This window comes from Protopterus annectens, chromosome 4.part1 (assembly GCF_019279795.1).
Source record: "Protopterus annectens isolate FY-2018-M chromosome 4.part1, PAN1.0, whole genome shotgun sequence".
NCBI lineage: Eukaryota > Metazoa > Chordata > Ceratodontiformes > Protopteridae > Protopterus > Protopterus annectens.
Genome location: NC_056734.1, coordinates 444,125,651 through 444,150,482, shown reverse-complemented (window position 1 = coordinate 444,150,482; position 24,832 = coordinate 444,125,651). Strand labels below are relative to the sequence as shown.

Sequence of the window (24,832 nt, the reverse complement as noted above, 5' to 3'; positions counted from 1 at the left end):
AGAGAAAGAGAGAAAGACCTGTAGCAGAATGGATTCCAGAAATGAAGAGAATTTGGAGAATCTCACTGCTGGTGACATGGCCAAATCCTCCAGACTACATGTATTTTGGAACCGGAGGGAAGAATTTCCAGTATTTTACTAAAACAAAAGATAGGTACTGTTTAACGTGTGCTGAACTGAGTAACCAAATGACTGTGTTAGACTGTTACCTTGTGATATAAGATATGTTTAATCAGTTTTCTTTGTTTCACTTTTCCCTTCTCTTTTCTTCTTCCATGGACAATGTTCTCTTCTTGTCTTAATTGTCATTGCCTAGGGTTACTGCATTAAAAAGGCAACAAATGGACAAGAAGCAACTTTTTCCCAGTACGTAACCTTAGCTATTTTGGTTAGTAAACATGCATTTACTTCTTATCATGAAAACAGGTTTTAAAGAAACTGCATGTATTGGCTTTAAAGTAACAGTTAAACCAAGTTTTCCATTATTAAATATTTCTTATATCTGCTGAAATTCTTATATCATTAAATGTACAGGACAAAATAAAATGCAATCATACGGAGTTGATGAGAACAGCAATAGGAATAGTTTTGTGTACTGTTTCATGGAATGTAGCATTTCTCCTCAATTTGTATCTTATTTACATTAAAGTCCACAAGCCAGAAAAGTGCAGACCTTTATTTACCCAAGGATGCAGCAACTGCAGAGAAAATTGACATTCACTTTAGACCTCAAAAACAAAGGCTCAGATGTTTTACAACATTGTGTGTTTTTGCTGAGATGCAGCATGAAGAGGATTTTCATCATTAATTGCCTGCTAATGGCTGCACTGGTTGCCAGTTTATGAACTATTGACAAGAAAGGTTTACTGCAACCCAAATAAGCAGGCAGAGCAGTATACCATGTGTTAGAGTAGGTCCCTCAGAAGCTATGAGGGTTCCAGATGCTCTGAGGGGCATTTCATACTTTATCAACTTTTTCATCCAGTAATAGTCTGAACCATAATCCAGATTAAGAAAAGAAATCCAGTATTTACCCTTTAACTTTGGTCTTTCATGCATCCTGTCAACAGACCCTACCTGACCAAGTATATACTTGGAGGAGATAACTGCATTAAGGCAGAAGTCTAAGGCTTCCTAGGCCATCAGAAGTCATGATGGATATAGCTGCTGTCAGGTGCAGTGTAGAACTTTTTTCCAACCTTTTAATTCAATGATGGCTTGAACACAAACCATGATTAAGGAAAAAACATCAGCATTATTCCTCAGCTTTGCTTTTTCCTATGTCTTTTCAACAGACCTTAACTGACAGACTACCCCTGGGAAAAATAGTTGCATTAAGTTGGTGGTCAGGGGGCCACTAGCCTACCAGGTGTCATAACAGTTCTGTATTCTGTGGGGTGTATTTCAGAATTTTGTTCCAACATTTTGATCCAGTGATAGCCTATACAAAATTTCTAAAGAAAGAAATCCAGTCTTTATTTCAATGAAGACGTAAGTTGTATCAAAGGCTTAATGCTGAAAACTGACAAAATAACAGTTCACAAAAAAATGAAAAGATAAATGCTTGTAAGAATACATAAATCATACCTGTAAATAGTAACTGTCTCGCTACCCCTGCCCCCAAAAATAATCTCTTTCTGTATATACCCCTCTGTTGTTCAAGTGGGGTGATGGCAAAGGCAGAAATTGCCACAGTCATGTATACTCCAAGTTGCTACTATTATAGGTATATACAAAGTATTCTTTCTTATCCCTACCCCACAGAAGACCACCACCATCTGTGTACCTCTCTGTCAGACTGAGACAAAAGTGAAAAAACAAATAAAACCTAACATTTTTCAACCTTTTGCTGTCAGACATACATAAACAATATGCATTTTTACACTGTATATTTATCTGATATTTGATTGTGAGGAACGTGTTAAGAATGATAACAATGATGTTGCCAGCTTTGTACTCCTTGATATTTTACTGCACCTATACAAGCTATAGTGTTTCTTTATGCAAACCTCTGATGTTTGGGAGAAAAGTTAATGAAATGCTGGCCATGCTGTCCTCAGTTCAACATAAGGTAAAGTGACCCGTGCACACCTCAGAGGTTTGAAAAGAAAAATTAAAGAAATAAGGGCACTATCCCCACCTTCCCACACATCCTACAATGGCCTCCTGTGCACACTTCTGAGAAGGGCTGGTTTTAGACTAGACAGAGTTTAAGACCAAGGTAACTACAAATCCTGTGTCAAAATCCTCTTATACTGCCTTAGAGAGTTGGGGCTATCATGCTCCCAGAAACTCTGAAGGTCTGAATGATCTGCAATGCAATTTATACTTATTGTGGTAAAGGATCATTTAATCTGAACAAATCACAAGAAGGTCAGTAACTTTCATCCATATAGCACCCACCTTCACCTGGCAGTTACTTCTGTGCAGGTTTAGCACATCTGTTTGTTATAAAAGAAGATGTCTGTGTGATGTAGTTCACCTTTGCTCCACACAGTTGCCAAACTTAAAGCATTCTAATTTGTTTCAAAGTTGCTTTGCACATTACATATTAGTCCTGCAAAGTCAGAATACTATGCAACTAGCAACAGCAGTCATTGTTCTCTGGATACATACTCAACAATTATAGCTAGTTTGTCTGTGCATATCTCAGATGTCCAATTAAGTAGGCTAGTCTATTTTACTTTACATAAATGCACATTAGTCCTGAAAGCCAGATAATGAATGTTTAAAATGAGTAAAGTACAAGATGTCACTTTCAACAGGCAGATCCAGTCACCACTCAACAGTCATAGGTACTTCTTTGTGCACATTAGATGACTGTGATAAAAAATGATGACTGTGTATTATATTTCAGCTGTATGAACATCCATGCATTGAAGTATTCCAAGCTGTTTCTCACAAATCATGTTAATAATGCAAATGCACACAAGTCCTGCAAAAGCAGATAGTGACTCTTTAAACTGAGAAGAGCATCAACAGGGTACGTTACTTTTTACAGACATCTTCAGACACCACACATCGGTTACAGCTAAAAGTGGTGGCCATATATTGTATTTCAGCTTTGTTCAATGGAAACAGTACCTACACATTAAAGTAGTCCAAATTACTTCACATAAATCACAGTTATCCTACAAATGCACTGTAGTCCTGTAATGCCAGATAGTGGCTACTTGCACTGAGAAAACAAGATGACCAGTTACTTTCTAGAGATAGCCCCCCATCAGTTATATAATAAGAATGTCAGTCATGTATTGCATGTCACAAAACTTACTTTAAATACTCTATAGGATCCTCAGTAGCAAACCCCACCTCTGTCCTCTGGTCAGGTCTGTCCTCAATAACCTTTGTGTAAAGACATGCCATAATATATATATCTATATCTATATCTATATATATATATATATATATATATATATATATATATATATATATATATATAGGGCTGCTAACACCCCATACCCCCCATAGGACCAAAAGGCTCTTAGAATTTTTTTAGTTACAGTCAGTTTTGCATATATTACAGATGGGATGCTGGGTGTGAAGTAGTGCCCCTGCTGCATATTTTCATTCTCATGTCACCATGAGTCTTTCAAAGCCACTCCCAAACCTGTAAGAAAATTGTTTGGGGTGTTTAAAGTAAGTTATGCAATATATTTCCTCTTTGTTTTATGGAAACAGTATTCCAAGTTACTTAAAATATGTTAGCATAATCTTGAAAATGCACACTAGTCCTGAAAACCAGATAGTAACTGTTTAAACTGAGAACAAAAACCCAAGAGAGTCAGTTACTTTCTAAAGTCACCCCCCCCCCCCAACAGTTACAGCTAAAAAGTGATTGCTGTGTATTGTATTTCAGGTTTGTTCCATGGAAACAATAGTCATAAATTAAGGGATTTCAGGTTACTTCACACAAATCACAGTAATCAAGCAAATGCACAATACTTTTGCAAAGCCAGAGAGTGGTGTTTTAAACTGAGAAAACAAGAGGGTCAGTTGCTTTCTACAAACAGCTCCCACCCCCCTTCCATTAGTTTTAACTAAAACAGCAGCCATGGATTGTGTTTCAGCTTTGTTCCATGGAAACAGTCGCAACATATTAAATTAGTCCAAGTTTCCTTACATCACAATAATCCTGCAAAGTCAGAGTAATGAGTAAAAATCAGCCATTAGTGATATTCCCCCGCAGACAGTCCAGCATTTTATATTACTGGAATTTGTTTAGTTAGTAGAATAAAGGGTTTTGCGTCAACAAACATTTTCTGAAGAGAAGCATATACTGTAATTCCAATGTCTGTCATTTTTGACTGATTTTAATCCACATTGATTCACAAGGAAAAAGTATAAGGAGCATATCTCTTAACCTCTTGGCACAAGAAATCTGGAAAAGTGAAAAATAATGGAGGGGGGGGGGGTCAAAAGGCCAAAATCATGGACAGATTTTATATATTTCTCTATAAACTTTGAAAGTTGCTAGAATATCAGGCTTTGCATTAGCATGCATTTTCTGAAAGATATGAAGACTGAAAGTCAAATGTCTATGATTATTTCGTGACTTGAAATCCTCAGTGATTTGCCAGAAAATTACAAGTTCCCTGTGGAACAGATCAAAAATATGAACAAAAATCTGGCTATTCTGCCAAAATCTGAACATTTGAGAGGTAGCAGGCATCCAAATAAGAAAAAAATAAGGCATGTTCTGCAAAAGCAGGGACATCTGAGGCTAGCCAACCTCCAGTCATCCAAAAGTCTGATTATTTAACAATGGCAATGCTAAAAAAATATACAGGCCTCATGCCATCACCGAATTTTCACAGTGCTTTCCCTTCATGCCTTGTTCTCAGTTTTGAATTTGTTGACTTCTTGTTCTGTGCCACCCATGATCTACACAGTTTGTTGTCTAAGTAGCTCATCAGCAGGATGAATAGGCGACCAACAAACTGAATGATCAAATTAACAGTATTTCCTTCTTAGAGCACCAATCTTGCTGCTCTGGTAGGAGCACTTTTCTGTAATTTATTTGTTTGTTTATTTATTTATTTATTTGTTATATTAAAAATGTTGCATTTCTTTACTATAGTAAATAAATACCTGAAAAGTGCCCCTAACAGAGACCATGAGCATTGCCCTAGGTGGTTGCCTAGTTGGCCTATGCCTCAGGGCAGCCCTACTTGCAACACACAGATTTGTTGAAGATATTGACCAGAAACTATTGATCATGATAGGTTGAGCTGAAAATGAAGCACAGTATATCAGGAATTATGAATGCATATTGAGAAACATTTTTAATATATGCTATTTTCCTAATATAGGCTATGTCACTGGTGGAGCTAGCTTCTGTGTTCTGACCTGTAAAATTTGGACCAATGTTTGAATAAGAGATGCTTGTCTTGTCAGTTTAGATTTTTCAACCTGCATGACTAGTCACACAGCTAAAAATAAATTCATTCTGCTAAACCAGTGAGTTATTAGATTAGCAGTAATCCATGAATGAGTGTGTCTAATGCTGTATTTACCTACTGTTGGCATCATTTGAACATATGATCAAACAAAGCTAGCTATGGGTAAATCTAGCAGTGCCCACGTTTAGGAGTGGTATTATACAATTATTTAAAGAAAAAATTACCTTTTTGTAGGGTATATGTAAATGATAAATTGCACATGAATTCAAAACACAGGTGCACAGTACATAGTGGTCTGTGCTGATTTTGTTTTGTTTTTCTCTTCAAGGAAGTTAGAAGCATGTTAAGTGCACTCCTGGCATCTTGACGGCTGAGTTTTTTTTTTCTTTTTTTAACACATCTCTTCTGTTCAAATATTCAGACAGCAACAACACTTAAACAGAATCATCTTTCTAGAGGAAAAAAAAGAGAAAAAAACAGCAGCTGTGACCTTTATTAGCTACTTATGGCAGTGATGCGTATTTTCATCAGAACTGTGGCTTAGCTACCAGCTGAAGAACTTGTTTCAATGAGTACTGTTGGATTTACAATGGGCACATAGGATCATAGAATCATAGGAGATTACTAGGCTATCGACCCGGAGGTCATTTTAAGCCTAGCCATTTCATCGCAATGTAATACCATAGAAATGTTAGTTAATACCCAAGACTGCATTTAGTGATGACTGCCCATATCTAGGAGGGTTGTGGGTTCTATCCATAGTAAGAATTTATGGTGCCCAATCCACTTGTCTCGGCAGGGGTGCCTTCTGTGCAGAGTTTGCATGTCTTCCTTGTGGTCACATGGGTTTCCTCCAGGAGCTCCTGTTTTCTCCCACACTCCAAAGACATGCATTCTAAAATTGGCCATAGCTATGAGTGTGCATTCAAATGTGTGGCACAGATGAACTACTGTGGCAGGGCTAACCACACAGTGGTGTAATCCTTGGCTCGAGATGATTGTCATTATTGAAGTGACACCCCGAACCCATGTGCAAAAATAGGAAAAAGGGGTTGAGGATGGATAGATGGATCCACCTGTCCAGGTTCCTGTTGAACAGTGTCATAGAGGCACACTGTTTCACATGAATTGGTAGCCTGTTACAAAGATGTGGCAGTTGCTGGGAGGTAAATATGTCCCTTCAGCATATCCTATTTAAGTTGCAGGCCATATTTAGGTCCTTGGAATGGGTAGCCAAAGTCCCATTTGATTTAAGGATATGCAGCAATTTCATTGATCTTGGATTGCTCTGTAGGCCAGGCATAAGTCTTCCCTAAGAAGTCTATACAATATGGAGTATAGTGACAGGGGCTTTAGTCAGTCTGTGTAAGGCACATGCTGAAGCCCCTTGATCTTCCTTGTTAGAAACCTCTGAGGTCTCTCTAATTGCTGTAGGTGCTTAGTATGGTACATGCCAAATGGGGTGTTGTACTCAATTATGGGCCGACTAAGTGCCGAGCAGATGGGGGGTTATAACTTCTTTTTCTCTCAAGGCAATGCCATTACTAACTAATGAAGTGTGCTATGTAGAAAGCTTTCTTTACTACAGTAGACACATGGTGGTCGAAGTTAAGGTCACAGTCAAGTCAACATGTGATCCCAGGTCCCTTACCACTTCCTGGGTACTTACGGTATTATTGTTGATTTGCTAATGTAAGGCGGCATTATCTTTGCATTGAGTTTGAGATTATGACTAATACACCAGTCAAGGGTCCACATGATATGCTCTTTAGTCGACCCTGAAAATCGAAAGCATTAAATCCCGAACACACGGAACAACGATTTTTTCCCAAAGAAATAAAATCGCTGTTCTGCAAAAAAAAAAAAAAAAAATCCAAACACAAAATAAAGTGGGGGGCTGTGCCCAACACCCACCTACTTAAATATACCAACTCCAAGATCGCAGCACAGTGGAGGAAATGGCAAAGTCCCTAAAACGGCCCGGTGATTTTTTTTTCCCTGGGAAAAAAATCGCTGGTCTGTGTGTTCAGGATTTAGTGCTTTTGATTTTAAGGGGTTAATTAAAGTGTTCACTCTTTTAATCATTTGAGGTTATAATATACCCCCTACCAAACAGTAGGGGGCCCAGCACTGACCCCTGTAGGAATGTAGTGTAAACTTCGGTGTAGTTACAAACTTCCAGCTTGGGGTGGGCTTAGAATGCATTTATACCTTCACCTAACAGGGTATAGTTTGCCTGGGTGAGGTTTTTTAGTCAGATTTCTCCCTTTGTGAGCTCTGGATTTAGTGCCAGCTGGAAGGTGACTGATTTGTGGTGAATTTTAACTAATGACGGTCAAACAGTTGAGGCAGTGCATCTGTTTCATATGTTGGTGAGGACCAGATCCAGGGTGTTTGTTCCCCTTGTCAGGGTATGGACAATTTGTTCCAGGACATTTGAATTAACAAAGTCCAGGAACTTTTGTGCTAGCAAGTTAGGGCTAGCATAGGTTTCCCAGTTGATGGTGGGATAATTGAAATCCCCTATAACCAGTGTGTTTGGTAAAATTTGGATTGTCTCCAGTTTTGTCACGGAGGCTTTGAGGGCATCGTATAATTGGGTATGACTTGAATGGGAGTTCTACCCACTGTAACCTGGATCTGGAGTAATTCCATGGAGTTGTCCAGTCTAACTAAATGGGAGGTAAATTTATCTCTAATATAGATTGAAACACCGCATCCTTTAGTTTTCACACATTCATTTTGCGGTCAAAAGGTGTGGAAGGCTAGCCTTGCAAGACCGGGGTACTCTCTGAGAACTTGAACCAGGTTTCTGTGACTGCACAGATGTCTACATCTTCTAGTGACTGATGTGCTTCCAGGGAGTGCAGTTTTTGGTTTAAGCTCCTAGCATTTAGTAGCATGACCCTTGTTTTGTTCTGATTGGTTAAATTTATGTCGGTAATGCTGTCTTTGAGACCTTGCCTAAAAAAAGGTACTATGGGGGAGTCAAGAGCCCTTGCAAGTAACTGAAAGCCTAGAGGTGCCAGGTGCAAACCGTCTCTGGCAAAGCAGACATTAATTTGTCTGTCCAAGCAGCATGCATGTTTTTCAGTAATAATAAACCTTTATCATATAAATGATGTTCATAAAAAGTTGTGTATGTTGATGCAGTGCCCATAGCCTTTATTTTGTGCCTTTGCTAATTTTTCTGCCATTATGTATCTCAGGCTGCTAGCAGTTCACTTTGTCAGAAATAGGGTTCAATGCATGACAGTTATGGTCATCTTTGTGACAGCTGCTAAACTGGATGAGATAAAGATAAATCATCTATGTTAGTTTTATCTCAGGGGGCTTGGAATTATTATTTCCTTTCTGTCAGATTTGCTGCACAGTAATTATTCTGAAACAGTTTCTATGCAGTATATTACATATTATCTCCTCACCTGCCCAAGATTTCCAAGGTGCTCCTATTTTTTGTATTCCTATTAAAACATGAAAGGTGAGATTAGAGAGTAGTGGTTTGGTAGGTCTTTTCAGTACCATAAGTTCTAAGCTCCCAAAGGCCCAGTAGATCATTAGATAATTGTTCAAAAATACTTTGTAAAACTGACCTTAGACTGTTTACAATTGATAGGAATTCTGAAGTCCCAATGCATCAACGGTTATATTTATTCATCACTTATTCTCCTATCCTAATAGCTGTGAAGTAATTATGTTATGCATATGCTGCCGTCTGCATTCATATTGTGTTTGTTTTAAGTCAGATTAGTGAAATGCTTGTGTTTTTATTTTTTCCTTTCTGTATTTGGCTGTATATATTTGGAATTTTGTTAAGAGTATAATTAATGGGAGTGCAGAAGACATGACTCATTGATGTTATAAAAGAATTGCATGTGTGTAAGTATTGCATAGAATAAGTAGATAAGACACATATTACTATAAGAAATATATGAATATATGAGGGCCTGGTATGTAATCAGTGAAATATCTTGCGCTTCATTTTCACTGGGTGAGTTTTGGGAACACTGGAAAAGCCACAAGTCTTGACCATAATTTTTAATTCTACAGTGCAAAATATTTAATTTATCATGCAAAACAGTTCTCTACCAATTCCACTTAGACATTTCCCCTGCCTGAATTTATGTTTCACATTGATTTAAATGAGCTGTGATAATTCTGTGTTATTGAACAAGACTTTAGGTAGATTCCATAGATTTTTATGACTGGACTGTTTTTTTAAAGTCTGAATTGCTTTTTCCCCATTTGATTTCAGTGGGATGTAGTAGTAACTGTGTAAGTTGTTGAATAATGCTTTAGGTAATTTTTATCAACTGCGGGTCTCTGAGGGGGGGGGGTGGGGTGGGGTTGTGCTTTATTTCTGATGTACTTCTGTAGATCAGTGTGTATCCTGAGCCTAGTCAGCCACTGTAACTAGGTAGCACGTGCATATAAGTTACTGAGCATTTGCAGGATCAGTGCCATTTTGTATAGTCATCCAGAGTGCGTGCAGACATGAATGGAGATGCACATATGAGAGCATTTGAAGTAACAAGTCAGTTAGTTAGCTTATGACGTTTGAAGTGTATGTTCCAGTTACAACTCCTGATGTGTTTATGTACAATAAACAACTTGAACGAATACCTAGCCTCAGTGTCTCATTTGAATATACGAGACATACAACACTTCTTAAGCCTTAATCCTATGTTTTTTGGTTACCTTAATGTTAGATGTTGTGTAGTCCAATCTGACCTTCATTTTTACGTATGGGTTTGGAGCCAATCCTCGACTCCAACTTGGCTGATTTATAAGCTCAAAGACTTCTGGTTGGCTCATGGCTAAGCAGGTATCCCATTGTACACCAGTACAAACCCCAGATCTTGTTTGCTGCGTCGACAAGTTCGGTTGTGCTTCTCTTGGCTCTGGCTAAGTGTTAACTTTTTTCTTGCTTACATTGTTTAAAATCTTGTTCAAACTTTTATTAGTGTAGTACAATTGTTGTTGCATTAGTATTTGTTTGTGAAGGTTACTAATTCTTAGGTAATTAGCTCCTTTGCACCCTTTAGTGCAAGTGTTGGCCTTGGGCCTGTTAGTGTGCTTTGTGGTATCCTGTGTACCAGTTTCATACTTATTGTTAGTGCAGATAGCTTGATAACGCTAGCATTTTTTTCCAGTCTACAGTTTTGTAGAGCAGTTTGGTTTTTGGCGGTTATCCGCTGGTGTTGATTCTTACGGTGGTGGAGTTCGTTGTTCGAAATTCCAGTTCCTCTGTTAATCTTTAGCAGATTCAGGGTTTTCTGTGTGAAAGGGTTTTGTGTGTGTGTGTGTGTGTGTGTGTGTGTGTGTGTGTGTGTGTGTGTGTGTGTGTGTGTGTGTGTGTGTGTGTGTGTGAATTTTTGCTGGTCTGTTTAAGTTAGAAGACCTAGCTGCCCCTTTCTTTTCTGGACTAGGCCGTTTTAGTTAGAGGACCCAGTCCTCGTGGTGTTTCTTCCTCCTTGAGGTGTAGGCCCATTTAAGTTAGAGGACCTAGTCCTCCCTTTTACTTCTCTTCTCTTCTCCTCTCATCTGTGTGTATGTCTAAAGGGGATAAGGAGCACAAGCCTTCAGGCTTCAAGAAATGCATGAAGTGCTCCCAAAAGATGTCTTTGACAGATGGTCATGGTCTATGTGTCTCTTGCTTAGGGGCCATCCATTTACAAGAGACTTGCTTGTTTTGTCATGCCTTTTCCCCTAGAGTGTTACAGGAGAGAAGGAACAAGCTAATTCTAAAGGGCCTTTTAAAGCCTTTCTTTGAGGAAGTCTTGTCTAGCTCTTCCTCTTCTTCCAAGTCCACTAAATCTAAGTCTTCAAAAAGACCTTCTCCAGCACCGGCTGGTGTCTCAGAGCTGCCTTCTATAGTGGCAAAATCGGCCTCATTGGCTCCACTGCCTTCAGAGCTGACTGAGAGCAACATTGTTGTGACAGGGTCGGATCCTAGTTTATCAGAGCCGACCACTGAATTTATGGAACCTGCTATTCCCCCAAGATTAAGATCTCCGACTATGTCCTCCAGGTCTTCCAGGAGCCTTTCAGATGAAGATGTGGATAGGGTGGTCCTGAGACTGCTGAAGTCATCTGCTCTATCTAAATTGTTGTCGGCTCCGGAGCCTATGAAACCTGTTATACCCTTGATTGTTATTCCTCCTCCGAGCCAAGCTGGTTTGTTGGAGTCGGAGGGCTTGATGCTATTGGTGGAACCCTCGGTTTCAGCTCCACTTGCAGTTGCTTCAGAGCCAAGCTCTGCTCCAACACTTTTAGTGTCATCCATTGTGTCCAGGGTCTGAAGCTCTCTGGTCGGCACTGACAGGGAAGGTTGGAATTGGTCTTCTTCGGTTCCGGGTCTCCCTCTCAGCGCTTTGGCTAGGGTGAGTGCAAACCCTGCATCTATCTTGGAGCCAATAGCTCTGGCACCAATGGCATCCTCGGTCTCTTCAGAGTGGGAGAGGGCCTCAGAGCCAGAGAGGTCGACATTTGAGATGATGAGGAGCATACTGTCCAAGTCACCAGTTGCCACCAAGGGTACCAGCACTCTCCCCCCTAGAGCACCCACTTCGGTCTCAGCCCCTACTCTCTCCAGAGAAAGCAGAGACCCTCAGCCTCAGGAGCCACTGGCTGGTGGCCCCCACTCTTCCTTGACCTCCCCAGAATGCCCTTCTGAGGAGCCCTCCAGGAAGAAGACATGATGAGGAGCGTACTGTCCAAGTTACCAGTTGCCACCAAGGGTACCAGCACTCTCCCCCCTAGAGCACCCACTTCGGTCTCAGCCCCTACTCTCTCCGGAAACAGCAGAGACCCTCAGCCTCAGGAGCCACCAGCTGTTGGCCCCCACTCTTCCTTGACCTCCCCAGAATGCCCTTCTGAGGAGCCCCCCAGGAAGAAGACATGCAAGAGGAAGCATGTTGACTCCCAGGATGCGTCTTTGACATCTGACACTGACCTCGAGGAGTCAGAAGGGTCCCCCAAGACATCCTCTGATGATGTCTCCTCCATGGACATCCTAGAGATCCTCAAGCAGAGGTGTGGCTGGCCCACTGTTAACCCTTCTGGTGAGTAGTCGCTGTACCTGCAGGCTTTTGGATCTCAACCTTCTGCCTCTTGGGTGTCTCCACCTTTTGATGAACTGATGGATTTAGTTAGTTGAAAGGTGTGGGATACTCCCGATGCCATGGAGCCAGCCCCTAGGAGACCCAACAAGTTTCTTTCCAGCCCTCCAGATAAAAAATTTTTGTCCAAAGATGTCACCGTAGATGCCATGATGGTGGTGGTGGCCACCAAGAAGGAGCTTGCTGAGACTTCTTCTTCTGTCCATCCACTGAATAAGGAGCCTCAACAGATGGACGGCTATGGGAAGTGTGTCTTCAGTTCAGTGGCTTTTACTCTTTGATCGTTGAACTATCTCACTCACTTCACAGGATTGCAGAGAGATCTCCTTAAGGAGTTGGGAGATTCTATACAGGGTACATGTACTGAAGGAGTCTCTGACAAGATTTCTGCTCAGTTGTCCACCCTAACTCCTCCATGCAGCTTATTTCTTATGCGCCTGATGGAGCGAGTAGAGCAGCGGGTTCAGGAGTTGCCCTAAGGCATCACTCCTGGATGCGCTTGTGTAATTTTGCGGAACCGTTCAAGTCCACTTTCACCAGTGCCCCTTTTGATGGTTCCTCATTGTTTGGATCTAAGGTGAAGGACACACTCACTCGGTGTAAGCAAGAAGGAAAGACGCTCTCTGCCATGAGAGTACGTTTTACTGTTCCCTCTAGACCATACCCTAAAGGTCAAAGGGGTGGTAAAATGTGGTTCAGGAAGTCCCAGAGGGTCTTTCTGGACACACAAGGTGAACCCTCCTTCAGATGCAGAGGAGGGAGGAGGAAATGGGAGACATTGTCCTAGAGGCAGGGGTGGTCTGCACTAACAATAAGGTTATTATTCCTTCCGGGGACGGCCTTATCAGCATTCCTGATATGGGGTCTGACTGCATTTCTCTGGGGCCGGTCGGGGTCACATTTCTTTGTATCCAGAAGCCTGGCTAAGTATGACCCAAGACAAGTGGGTACAAAGAGTTTTTACCAGAGGCTATATCATACCCTTTTTCCTTCCACTGTTTGTTCCCAGGAAGATCCCAGATGTACCACCCAATCTCAGGGATCAGGCAACTGTGGAGATCAATAAGTTGATCTTAAAAAGAGTCATCCAATCCATCCCACAGACCAGATAGGATCCAGAACTTACTCCAGGTTCTTTTTAGTCCCAAAATGAACAAGAGACTGGAGGCCAATATTGGACCTCAGCAAATTAAATGAATCTGTGAGGAAGGACAAGTTTTGGATGGTAACACTGCAGTCGATACTCCCTTTGTTAGGGAAAGACTATTGGATGTGCTCCATAGATCTCCAGGATGCCTACTACCATATAAAAATGGACAAGGAGTCCAGGAGCCATCTACACTTCTGGCTGGGAGCCAGTCACTATCAGTTTCGTGCTCTACCCTTTGGTCTCACCACAGCCCCCAGGGTGTTCACCAAATGCATGGCAGTAGTGACAGCTCACCTGAGACGTCAGGGATTCCAGGTGTTTTTGTACTTGGACTACTGGCTCCTGACCACCCCCACCAGGCATCTACTTCTCCAAAACAGGGATGCCACTATTCAACTTTGTGCTCAATTGGGGATCTCCATAAATTGGAAAAATCAGCATTATTGCATTCTCAGTCTGTAAATTTTATAGGCGCAGAGGTAGACACAGTGAACATGACAGCTCTTCTTCCTGCCAAAAGGGCACAAAATTTAATCTTTCAAATTCACCGTTTTCTCCCATTGCGGAAGGTCAAAGCAAAGTGGGTTCTTCAGCTCCTCAGGACTATGGCATCCACCATCCTATTAGTACCATTAGCCAGGTTGCACATGAAAGTTCTCCAGTGGCTTCTGTTTTCCCAATGGTCCTTCCAATATGTTCCGCTGAATCACCCTATTCTGCTGATGGAATCATGCAAGGAGGACCTACTTTGATGGATAGCACCCAACCAGTTGACGACGGGCGCCCCCTTCTTTCCTGCCCAACCCATTGCCACTGTGACCACGGATGCCTCCCAGATCAGGTGGGGGGGGCATTATCTCAGCAGGACTGTCCAAGGCACATGGCAAGAACAAGAGGTTCACCTGCATATCAATGTTCTGGAGATGAGGGCTGCGCTCCTGACATTACAAGCACTTCAAGACCTTCTTCCTCTAGAGACTATTGCGATACAAACAGACAGCATGTCAGTAGTTTGGTATATCAACAAACAGGGCGATACCAGATCTTACCCACTCTGTCGAGAGGCCATGCGAATTTTGGAATGGGTGATTTCTTCCCAGTGCTTTCTGGTAGTAATGCACATCCCAGGGACGAACAACGTGATAGCCGACAAGCTCAGCCAGGCGATCCTACTGCGTCATGAGTGGTCTCTGAAACATGAAACAGCAGAACAGATTTTACGCAAATGGGGACAGCCTTGCTGCAACCTTTTTGCCAGTCCAGTCAATGCCAAATGCAGCAGCTATTTTTCCCTCATTCCCCCTCCGGGGGAAGACACCCAGAGACACTCCAGCTCACGATTGGCCCATGGGACTTCTGTATGCTTTTCCTCCATTTCCTCTCATTTCCAAAGTGATTCAGAAAGCCAGATGGCTGGGATGCAAGTTAATCCTCATTGCTCCTTACTGGCCTTATCAGGTTTGGTTCCTCTTTCTCAAGCCTCTTCTCCTGGATGATCCTTAGATTCTGGACCCAGCTCCAGATCTGTTGACTCACATGTCAGGTTCACTACATCCCTCGATCCACACCCTCAAATTGACAGTGTGGCTGCTCCAGTTCCATCCCTAGTCAGGCTTCATGATGTATCTTCCTCAGTGTCACATATCATTATGTCCTCCCATAAACCTTCAACTAGGAGACTATATGACAGTAAATGGAAAAGATTTTCTATTTGGACACAGAAAATGAATGTAGATCCCTACACTGCTTCTATCCTTGTAATTTTGGAATTTCTCTCCGAGCATTTTCAGCAAGAATCTGCCACTGCCACTATCAGAGTTCAATTGGCGGCTATTTCTCATTTTTATTTAGGATTTCCAGACGCCAATTTAATGTCTCATAAGCTATGCAAGACCTTTTTGAAAGGAGCCAGTCTGTTGAGGCCACCTCTCCAAGAACCTGTGGCTTCTTGGGATTTAAATTTTGTGTTGTCCAAACTGACATCTTCCCCATTTGAACCTTCTCACTCATCCTCATTGAAATTTTTGTCTTGGAAAACTTTGTTTTTGGTGGCTATCACATCAGCTAGATGGGTATCAGAATTACAAGCCTTATCTGTTAAGCCACCTTATTTGATCTTTCATAAAGACAGGATCTCACTGCATACCAACCCTTCCTTTGTCCCCAATGTTTGTTCTCACGCCACCTTAAATCAATCCGTAGAACTCCCAGTTTTCTTCCCTAATCACTGTAATGCTGCTGAATATTGGTTTCATCAGCTAGACATTCATAGACAGGTACGTTTTTATTTGCATCGGACCAAGGAGTTTAGGAAATCAGATCAACTATTCATTTATTTTTCTGAATCCAGATAGGGCTTACCAGTTTCTAAAGTGACACTATCTAATTGGATTTCCAGTTGCATAGCCTTTGTCTGCAATTCGGAGGGCAGATCTTTACCCTTCAAGATCAAGGCTCATTCTACCAGGTTTCTGTCTACCTTTGCAGCTTTTCAAGCCAGATCCCACTTGATAATATTTGTGCAGCAGCTACGTGGGCTACCCCTCACAGTTTTATTACACATTACAAATTGGATTTAGCTTCCAGGGCTAGAGCATCCTTTGGCTCCACGGTGCTCAGGAGTATTTTCCAGTGAGCCACCCAAGAATAAGGGGCTAGGGACGCTGTCCCATACGTGAAAATGAAGGTGAGATTGGACTACACAACATAAAGAAGTTATGTACTCACCATAACGTTCCATGTTGGTAGTCCATCTTACCCTTCATTTTTACCAACCCGCCCTCCTGCCCCCATCCACTAAGAATCTGGAGGTATTAATATTTTGGTTATCTTTGGTTGGAGACCCTTTAGTATTGGTTTGTCTGTTATGGTTATTTCTTCTAATGAGCAGCAAACAAGATCTGGGGTTTGTACTAGTGCACTATGGGATACCTGCTTAGCCACAAGCCAACCAGACGTCTTCGAGCTTATAAATCAGGCCCATATGTATAAATGAAGGGTGAGATGGACTACCAACATGGAACCTCATGGTGAGTACATAACTTTTTTTGACAGAAGTGAATTTTTTTGCCACCAATACTGTTTTCTCTTTAGCTAGGTGGTCTCATTATTTTATTTTATTTTTTATTTTATTTATTTATTTTTATTTCTAATAATGGAGTTCCTTTATAGGGAATTAATTCTGATTGGAAGCATTGTTTTGGGGGCACTGCCAGTAGTTTTGCAAGCATTGTATGAAGTTAATTTTTCACACGTAAGTTGGAGACGTGTTCCATGGTTTACTATTTTTTATGTTATTTCTTTTAAACTAAGTGTAGATTTGGGTTTGGGATTATTTTAAGTGGGTCACAGTGTTTTTAGGGTGTGTGTGTATACATCTGTGCATTTTCTATAAACTTAGAACTTTTACTTTAATTTTTCGTGAGCGGTGTAAATATGAGGCACTCAAAAAATGTATAGCAGGTCTGATGATGTGCAAAGGATGTAGCTAAACTTCTAATGGTATACTAAGAGAGTTGCTAAACAAAAAAAAAAACAAAAAAACAAATATTTACAGAGTGGTGCACTGCATACCTTTTTAAACATCCTTTGCCTGCACTGTACAGTAATATGACAGCAATGTGTACTTAGATGTAAGGGTGAAATAGAGGTGCTCGGCTACAGGATTGTGATTAGTATACAGATCATCAGTCATTCTTTGATCTTTTCATTCTTGAGGAGTATCTTCCATTACTTAATCTTTGTTGGGCATACTCCATACATAATGAGAAATCACCTCGCTAGAAGTCATTTGAAATAATCAGTCCTGCTTCTGATCCAAGGCAGACGTTTGTCTTATGTATTTACCGTCTTCCTCTTCTGTCATGAAATTAGTTATATGATAAGTTGGCATATGTTAAGAGAAGTTAACTGGGAATATTTGCTTCTTAATGAATCCATTGCATAACTGTTGTCTACGTCAGACTGTTGTGCATCATCTGAGTATGGTCTCATTCAAACAAGTACTGACAAATCTGAGTTAACTGCTGTGGATCTTCCTAAGCAACTGAGTGTGGTCTCCACAGACCATGGTATAGATTCCTCATTTGTCATTGTACTCACCAGTTGAACAGTTATGCAGATTGCTAAACCACAGAAAGCCATTGCTAATTAGTAGGCTTTCACATTTGTCTGCCCATAATCTTGAGATGTGCAGTAGACTCCCTCTTATCCGGCCTCTTTTTAACCAGCCATCAAATTTCTTCCATAGCCCTAGCATTTGAGTTTTAGACATACCAACACAAATCCTGTTATTCTAGCTGATTTATAACCTATACATGCTATTTTCTATAATTTTTCTGATTAACTAGCCATTCATTTATCCAGCCTAAGGTCTGGTTGCATCCTAAGCTGCAGCTCTAAATTTCTGGTCTGGAGTTCATGTTATTTTCAGAACTATGTAGGTACAAGTGCTAAACACAAACACCATGCTCAAATTTATGTTAATTTCACTTTGCTCTTTTTTTCCATTTTGAATAACTGTCATCCATGTTTACTTGTGTTTAATCATATGTACCTCATGGAAGTTATTTGTAAGTTTTCCTGACTTTTACCCTGTGTATGTACCTCTGCTAAAGTCAGTGATGGTTTCTCTTGGAGAGAGCTGCATTCATTCTAAAAGACCTACAATATTTCAGTTTAGTAACTTTTTCTGAGGAATAATGGATCATATCACTAAAAATTTGTTGAACTGGTTCTCAAAAGTCTGCTAGTGAAACATATGCTCATTTTTCAGGATATCATCATCTTATCCAAGCTGCTTCTGAGGCTTTTTGGTAAACTGTAGCATGAGATGTTTATATAATCCCAGGTAATTACAGTGACTCTATAGTGTCAGTAGAGAAATCAGAGCTAGAATGACATGTCAAACAAAGATGAGCCTAAGTGACTTTCATCTCAGGGTACCTGATGGTTTTTATATCGCAAACTGCTGAGCGGAAAGGCTTTGCTCCAGAATCCTACCAGAATCCTGATGTGGGGGCTATGCCCTTACATCCTTCCTAACAATAGCATCTGAGATTTGGTTGTATCTTAGGTTAGTGTAATTTTTCCCAAAAAAAGGTGAAAGTAATTTAAAGAAATTATTTTTTGGCACAGTACTCCCAGCAAAGAAATATTTGATAGCTCTTCATTTTGTGCCTACAATATTAGCATGGAAAAACAATGCCTACACCACTGGAAACTACATTTTCTTAACTGTTGCCATTATTTATGGGCATGGCATTATTTATTTACTTACTGACATTTGTTTACTGGGAAGATCTGACTTGTTTTTTTTTTACCCATTTTCACAGAGGCCCTGGGAAAAAAGTTCCTCAATGAAGCAAACTTATACAGATGATTGGGAGCAATGATTAGTGAAAACATAATGCATTGACATTAGTTATGAATAAAAATCTATAGTATCGTACAACACTGCCTATATTAACAGAAAACAAGTAGAGTATAACAGAGTAGTAAATATCAAGTTTACATTTTGAAGTGAGTGGTGATGAAACTGGAATACAGAGGCATATATTTCACATCATTATCACCCTTCCATATTAAGCCTGGTGCTGGTCTGAATAATCCGGCCATCAACAGCATGTAAACTCAAGAGAACACAAGGCAGTCTTTGGCTGTATTACTTGAGGTATGAGAGGAGATTAGTATCAACATGGCAACTGAATTTTGTCTTGTGGTATAACTTTTGCTATCTGGTTAGCACTGTCAGATCAGCAATTGCATATCATTTGTAATTACTCTGCAACAGATAGTGCTGTATTGTTTTATCTGTATCTTACTGAACAGTTGCAAAAATTATCTTCTCATGGATATGGCAGCTTGGGAGTGGACATTTACAAAATGTTTTTCCTGTGATGCCCTTGTAGGTCATGGTCATTATTAAAATGTTCTCATTTTGTGTTTTAATCCATCCATCCACAACTGCTTTTCCCATTTCTGCACATGGGGTCGGGGTATCACTGCAACAATGACAATCATCTACAACCAAGGTCCTGCTGCAGTTGTTCTTCCATAATAATTCATATAAAAGTAATTCTACATGCTTCATTTTTCTGATCATTGTTTTACTTTCTCCTTTCAGGATCCATACCTGAACACTTTTTTTCAGAAGTGCCAAAAGAGAGATGGTGATATAACTAAGTGCCCTAGCGCTTCTGTCCTTGCTGGACTTAAGGTAAAGTCTTTTTTTTTTTTTTTTTTTTTTTCTTTTAGCAATGTGTTGCCTTATATTAACTTCAAAAACAAATGGTAAACATGTCACAGAGAGAAACTATTTGATAAAAACTGCAAGAAAGACCCAGCCAAACTGGTGTGTTCCATGCGTAATACCTTAAACTTCCTGTAGTGGAGGCTCATGGGATATATGCAAATAGCCCAATAAGAACATAACAGTGTTAGGGCTACATGCCCTCTGAATGCCCATGACTATTTCTTTTTAAGTCTTTATGGGTACATTCAAGCTAATAAAGTCAAACCCCACTAGCTGTCATATTATAGTAAATTATGTATATGATGCTACAAATGTGTTGATGGTATCAGAAAGAGAATCAGGAGCAGATTATCATAAGGAAAACATAACATTTAAAAATGCCACTGCAGTCCCCTTTTGGCATTTAACTACTTACTGCTATAATTAGCAAATGCAGTATAAGTGGCACAAACACAGTCAAAATGTGACTATCAAGGCAAGAATTAAATTGCAAGGTGTTCTATTCCTATCAACAGGGGTAGTGCCAAAGGGGTAGCAAGACAGTTGAGTAATAGACAACTGTGTGATAATCTGCACACTTGGTCAGAATTCACAGTTTGTCACAACATGGAGGGAATCACATCCCCAAGGTTGATTATATTATGTTGGGGTTAAATGGAGAAGTTCTGTGCATGATATTGAGGGTGGCTTGCATCCCCAGAAAAGAAAATATTTCAAATGTATTTGAACACCGTTTTGAAATGTTTTTAATGACATTTGTTCAAATGCCATGCACACTTGCAAAGGCTTGCTAGCCAGGTATGCAGGCAAGAGCTCTAAGATGCTAGATGTTTAAGTTGGTATTTCAAACTAGAGTTTAAAGCTTTTTAGCTGTATGTTTAAATCAAACTGTCCTTCTGGTTATGTAAATGTTCTGTAGCTGACACTAAGGAGAATTCATAAAAGCTGGTTTATGGCAGATATGGTGTGGTGGATAATGATGGCATAGGATCACAGTAATGGAGAAGGGGAGCCACAGTATGGGTAGTACAGTGTCTGACATATTATGTCCAGGCCAGCCATTCTATACAGTGTCAGTAAAATGAGGTTCTTGAACAAAATCCTTTTACACCTTTGGCAGAGTAAACCAGGTATGTGAACTGGCATATAGCATTGATTACATGGTGCTTTATAAAAATATGGGATCGCAGAAGGGCAGAGTATTCATTTTTACATATAGTAAGTAGCCAGAATGGCCAAATTAATCCAGTCACTACAAGAAGAGGTGTAAGGGTATGTGGACTTGTCTACCAGGAGACTTGACAGGATGGGGCTGTGGCTGGTAATGACACAAGATGGGAGGAAGCCATAGACTCCATTCATTAACAAGATGTAGAGGAAAGCACGATACACTATTTGCAAACTAAGGTGAAGAGAGTTGAGGTACTGACCGTACATTGCACAGATTTGAGTAAGGGTGGTTGGGTGCTCATATCCCTGAAACCGTGTTAGGGGAGACCACTAGTAAGATGATGTTGGGATTGTGGGATGAGCAATGATCACTGTTAAGTCATGATAAAAAGAAAATAGGTGAAAACTGCATGTTGCAGGTCAAGGAGGTCATGGTTGAGATCTCCGTGAATCAGGAGGCTAATGGGAGGGGTTTAGCCAAAAATTTGTACTTCAAGAGTTCCTAGAACACCAGACTGTGCCTCTGTTACAAGAGGTTTGGGAGGTCACTCAGTGGAAGTTCTAGCCTTGCTGGAGTTTTCATTTTGTTTTTACTGATTGGTTTTTCAGTGACCTTCTCACTCATTGCTTTAGTTTGTTGTTTGGGATATTTTTGCAGTGACCCTAATGATAATGGACATCAGCTGGGTATGACAGCCCTGTGTTTCTAATGCTTAGTCAAACACTCTGCTTGTGCTGTGCTGATGAGGTCAAGACAAGGCTGAAATATGCATATCCACAGCTAGTGGGGTTTGGCTTTATTGGCCTGAAATTGTCCAGTAAAACGATGAAACAAGTCATGGGCATTCATAATCGGCAATTAGCTGAAACACCTGATGTTCATAGGGATCATTTGCATATATCCCATGTGCCTCTGATACAAGAGGTTTGGGAGGTCACTCAGTGGAAGTTCTAGCTTTGCTGGAATTTTCATTTTGTTTTTACTGATTGGTTTTTCAGCGACCTTCTCACTCATTGTTTTAGTTTCTCCCTGCTCCTTGAGGAAACTTTTGAATAGGAGTTTTGGGATAGGCTTGTAATGGTCGACAGACTGTTTGCCTAGGACTTACCTATGAACCTAAACTACAGAAAACTGATTAATATAAAAAAACACAATTGTGGTAATGAAAGATGGAATAGAGTGATAATTATAGTTGCAGTAGAAATGAAAAATAATTTCAGGCTAAAACAAATAATTATATTAGCAAAATTTGAAAATATCACTGTTATATAAATTGATATGAGTAGAAAAAGTTTTATCATAATAAATTTTATGATGTCAGTAAAGATTACAAGCTAGAACTAGCCCATCAAACCATCTCAAGCTTTAGGTTGCAGTTTTTTTAACAACCAAAATTAGTCCAGGGAAGGTAGAAATATGTATAAGCAATTTAGAAAACTGTAAACTTGCCGGTGCCAGTGGTACCTCAAACAGGTATACTTAGCAAATGCAAAGCTTTTGTCCAAAATACTAATATTACAGTTTCTTTCACATTTGAAAAGGGAAAAACTAAGTTTTTGGAAATGGGATAATTATTCCCATGTTGACCTAAGACCCTCATAGACAATTCTTATAAAATGTTCTCTTCACTCATTTTACAAAACCTGAAAGCTCAGATGAAAGCTCACATCCATTACATATTGCTCAGTCTGCATACCAGTCAAACAAAATGCATAAGGATACTTGGTTTCTTCTGGAACATGTAGGAAAAATATGGTTTAATTGTGGGTCCAAAAGTGTGGTCTACCTGGCCACCTGTAAATTTTGTCCTTGCTTTTACGTCAGTAAAACTGACCGTAAGTTTAAGGACAGAGTTTATGAGCACATTTATAGTTTTAAGAAACTAATGTTAGAGAATGTGTTGGCTAAACATGTCCATGAACACCTTCAGCATAATTTTAGCTTTAGAGTCATAGACCAGGTAGAGTAGGATCCTATGGGAGGTCCATTCACTTTAAAATTAGAAGTATGTGAATTATTGTGGCAATTAAAACTAAATGCGTATAGCCAACCAAGTTTGAATGATACATGCTCCTTAGCCTGTGTTTTAAAGTTAAGGAGTTTACAAAGGTAACCTGGTTTATGTGCATTCTTCGATAAATAGAGAAGGTGATTGTATGACTTATCTTGTCACTTACTTGTTTGACACATTTTTTATGTACTAGGATTAGTTCATGTTGTCTAGTCTCGTTAGGTCAAACTGCCAATATGTTTTCCTATTTTGTAAATACTATGTTAATTTTATATAATATTTTATATATGTCATGTTTTTTAAAAGGAAACAGAAAGTTTTTTATAAGTGTATCTTTGGAAGGGTGGGAGGGTGGCGTAATGGTTAAGGTGTTTACCTTAGAAGCACAAGGTGCAGGGTTTGATTCTCACAGGGGGTAATTGGCTAGGCTTAAAAATGGTCCATGAGGACAGCTAGCCTAGTAATAATCTATGAATCTATGAATAATCTATGAATCTATGAATCTAAGTATACCTTTTAAGGTTTAATTAATATGGTCATGTGATTTTTTCATTTGATTTAAATGGATGTGTTTATGTGATTATCCACATCCTTTGTGACTGTTGGGGTCCTGTCAGTGGGCAAGGGAGATCTACTTGTGTTGAATGCGGGAGAGGGAACAGGGTTAATTCCAATCCTACACTTTCCGACAAGAATGGAAAAATAATTGATAAGCATGGGGAAAAGGTGTATGCTTCTACAACTTTGAATTTCAGAATTTTGAATCCTTTGGCTCATATGATAAAGTTCATTCTGACTAATTGTTTAAAGTATGAAAAATGTTTTATCCGTAGTTTCCTCTTGTGAGGAAAAATCTGCTTTAAAGTGTTGAATTTCTTCCATTTTACAGATCATAACAAATTGTTCAAAGTATATGTAGGACTCTACTCATATTTTGTCCAGGGGTTTGGCCATTGGTACTGTTTTACTAGTCATATTTCATCCAGGACTATGGCCATTGGTGCTGTTTTACTAGTCATACTTTGTCCGGGGCTATGGCCATTGGTACTGTTTTGCTAGTCATATTTCATCCAGGACTATGACCATTGGTGCTGTTTTACTAGTCATACTTTGTCCGAGGCTATGGCCATTGGTACTGTTTTCAGGATGTTTGCCTAGATGCATTCTTAGAACCCCCCAGATTATGTGAAAAATGATATTTTAATTTCTCCTTTGGATAGAGATTTAGTTTTCGTTCCTTCTGCTGCAGAGGTTGTTAAAAATGTGATGAGCAGATACAGGAAATCTCTAAGATTTTTTAGCCCTCCTTTTTCAAATGTCATAAGTGATTCTCTAACCCCTCTTCCAATTTTGGCAAGAAATAAAATAAACAGACTCAGCAAAATGCTGGTAAACATACACTTAAGAAGAAATGGCAAGGGAGTTCCAAAAAGAACACAGGAACACTCCCTTCAAAAACCAAGGTAGTCCAACAAGTCAGAATAAATATTTAAGGGAACTTGTTATCCCACCCCACCCTGACAGCCCCTTTTCTCTTCCAAAAAGTCTGAATCTCAATTTCTGTGTTTGGCAACAGATAGTTTCAGACAAATGGGTTCTGAAAATCATTCTTCAAGGCTACAGATGGCAGTGGGAGGAAATTACTCCTTTCTAGGCTGGAATTCCTCATTCAGCACAGCAGCCCCCTCTGCTCCCCTTTTCCTTCAGAATATGTTGTCTCATGA

The 24,832-nt window shown here is 39.9% G+C and overlaps 1 protein-coding gene across 7 annotated transcripts in view; it reads left to right on the top strand.

Annotated features, from left to right (window-relative positions):
• The window catches only part of DOCK10 (dedicator of cytokinesis 10), a 2,344,342-nt gene that overhangs the window by 1,420,373 nt on the left and 899,137 nt on the right, over positions 1–24,832 (top strand). For all 7 annotated transcript variants that reach the window (XM_044070265.1, XM_044070268.1, XM_044070269.1 and 4 more), the window contains exon 23: positions 19,798–19,890. In XM_044070265.1, the coding sequence (XP_043926200.1) occupies positions 19,798–19,890 (93 nt within the window). The remainder of the gene's footprint in view (positions 1–19,797; positions 19,891–24,832) is intronic.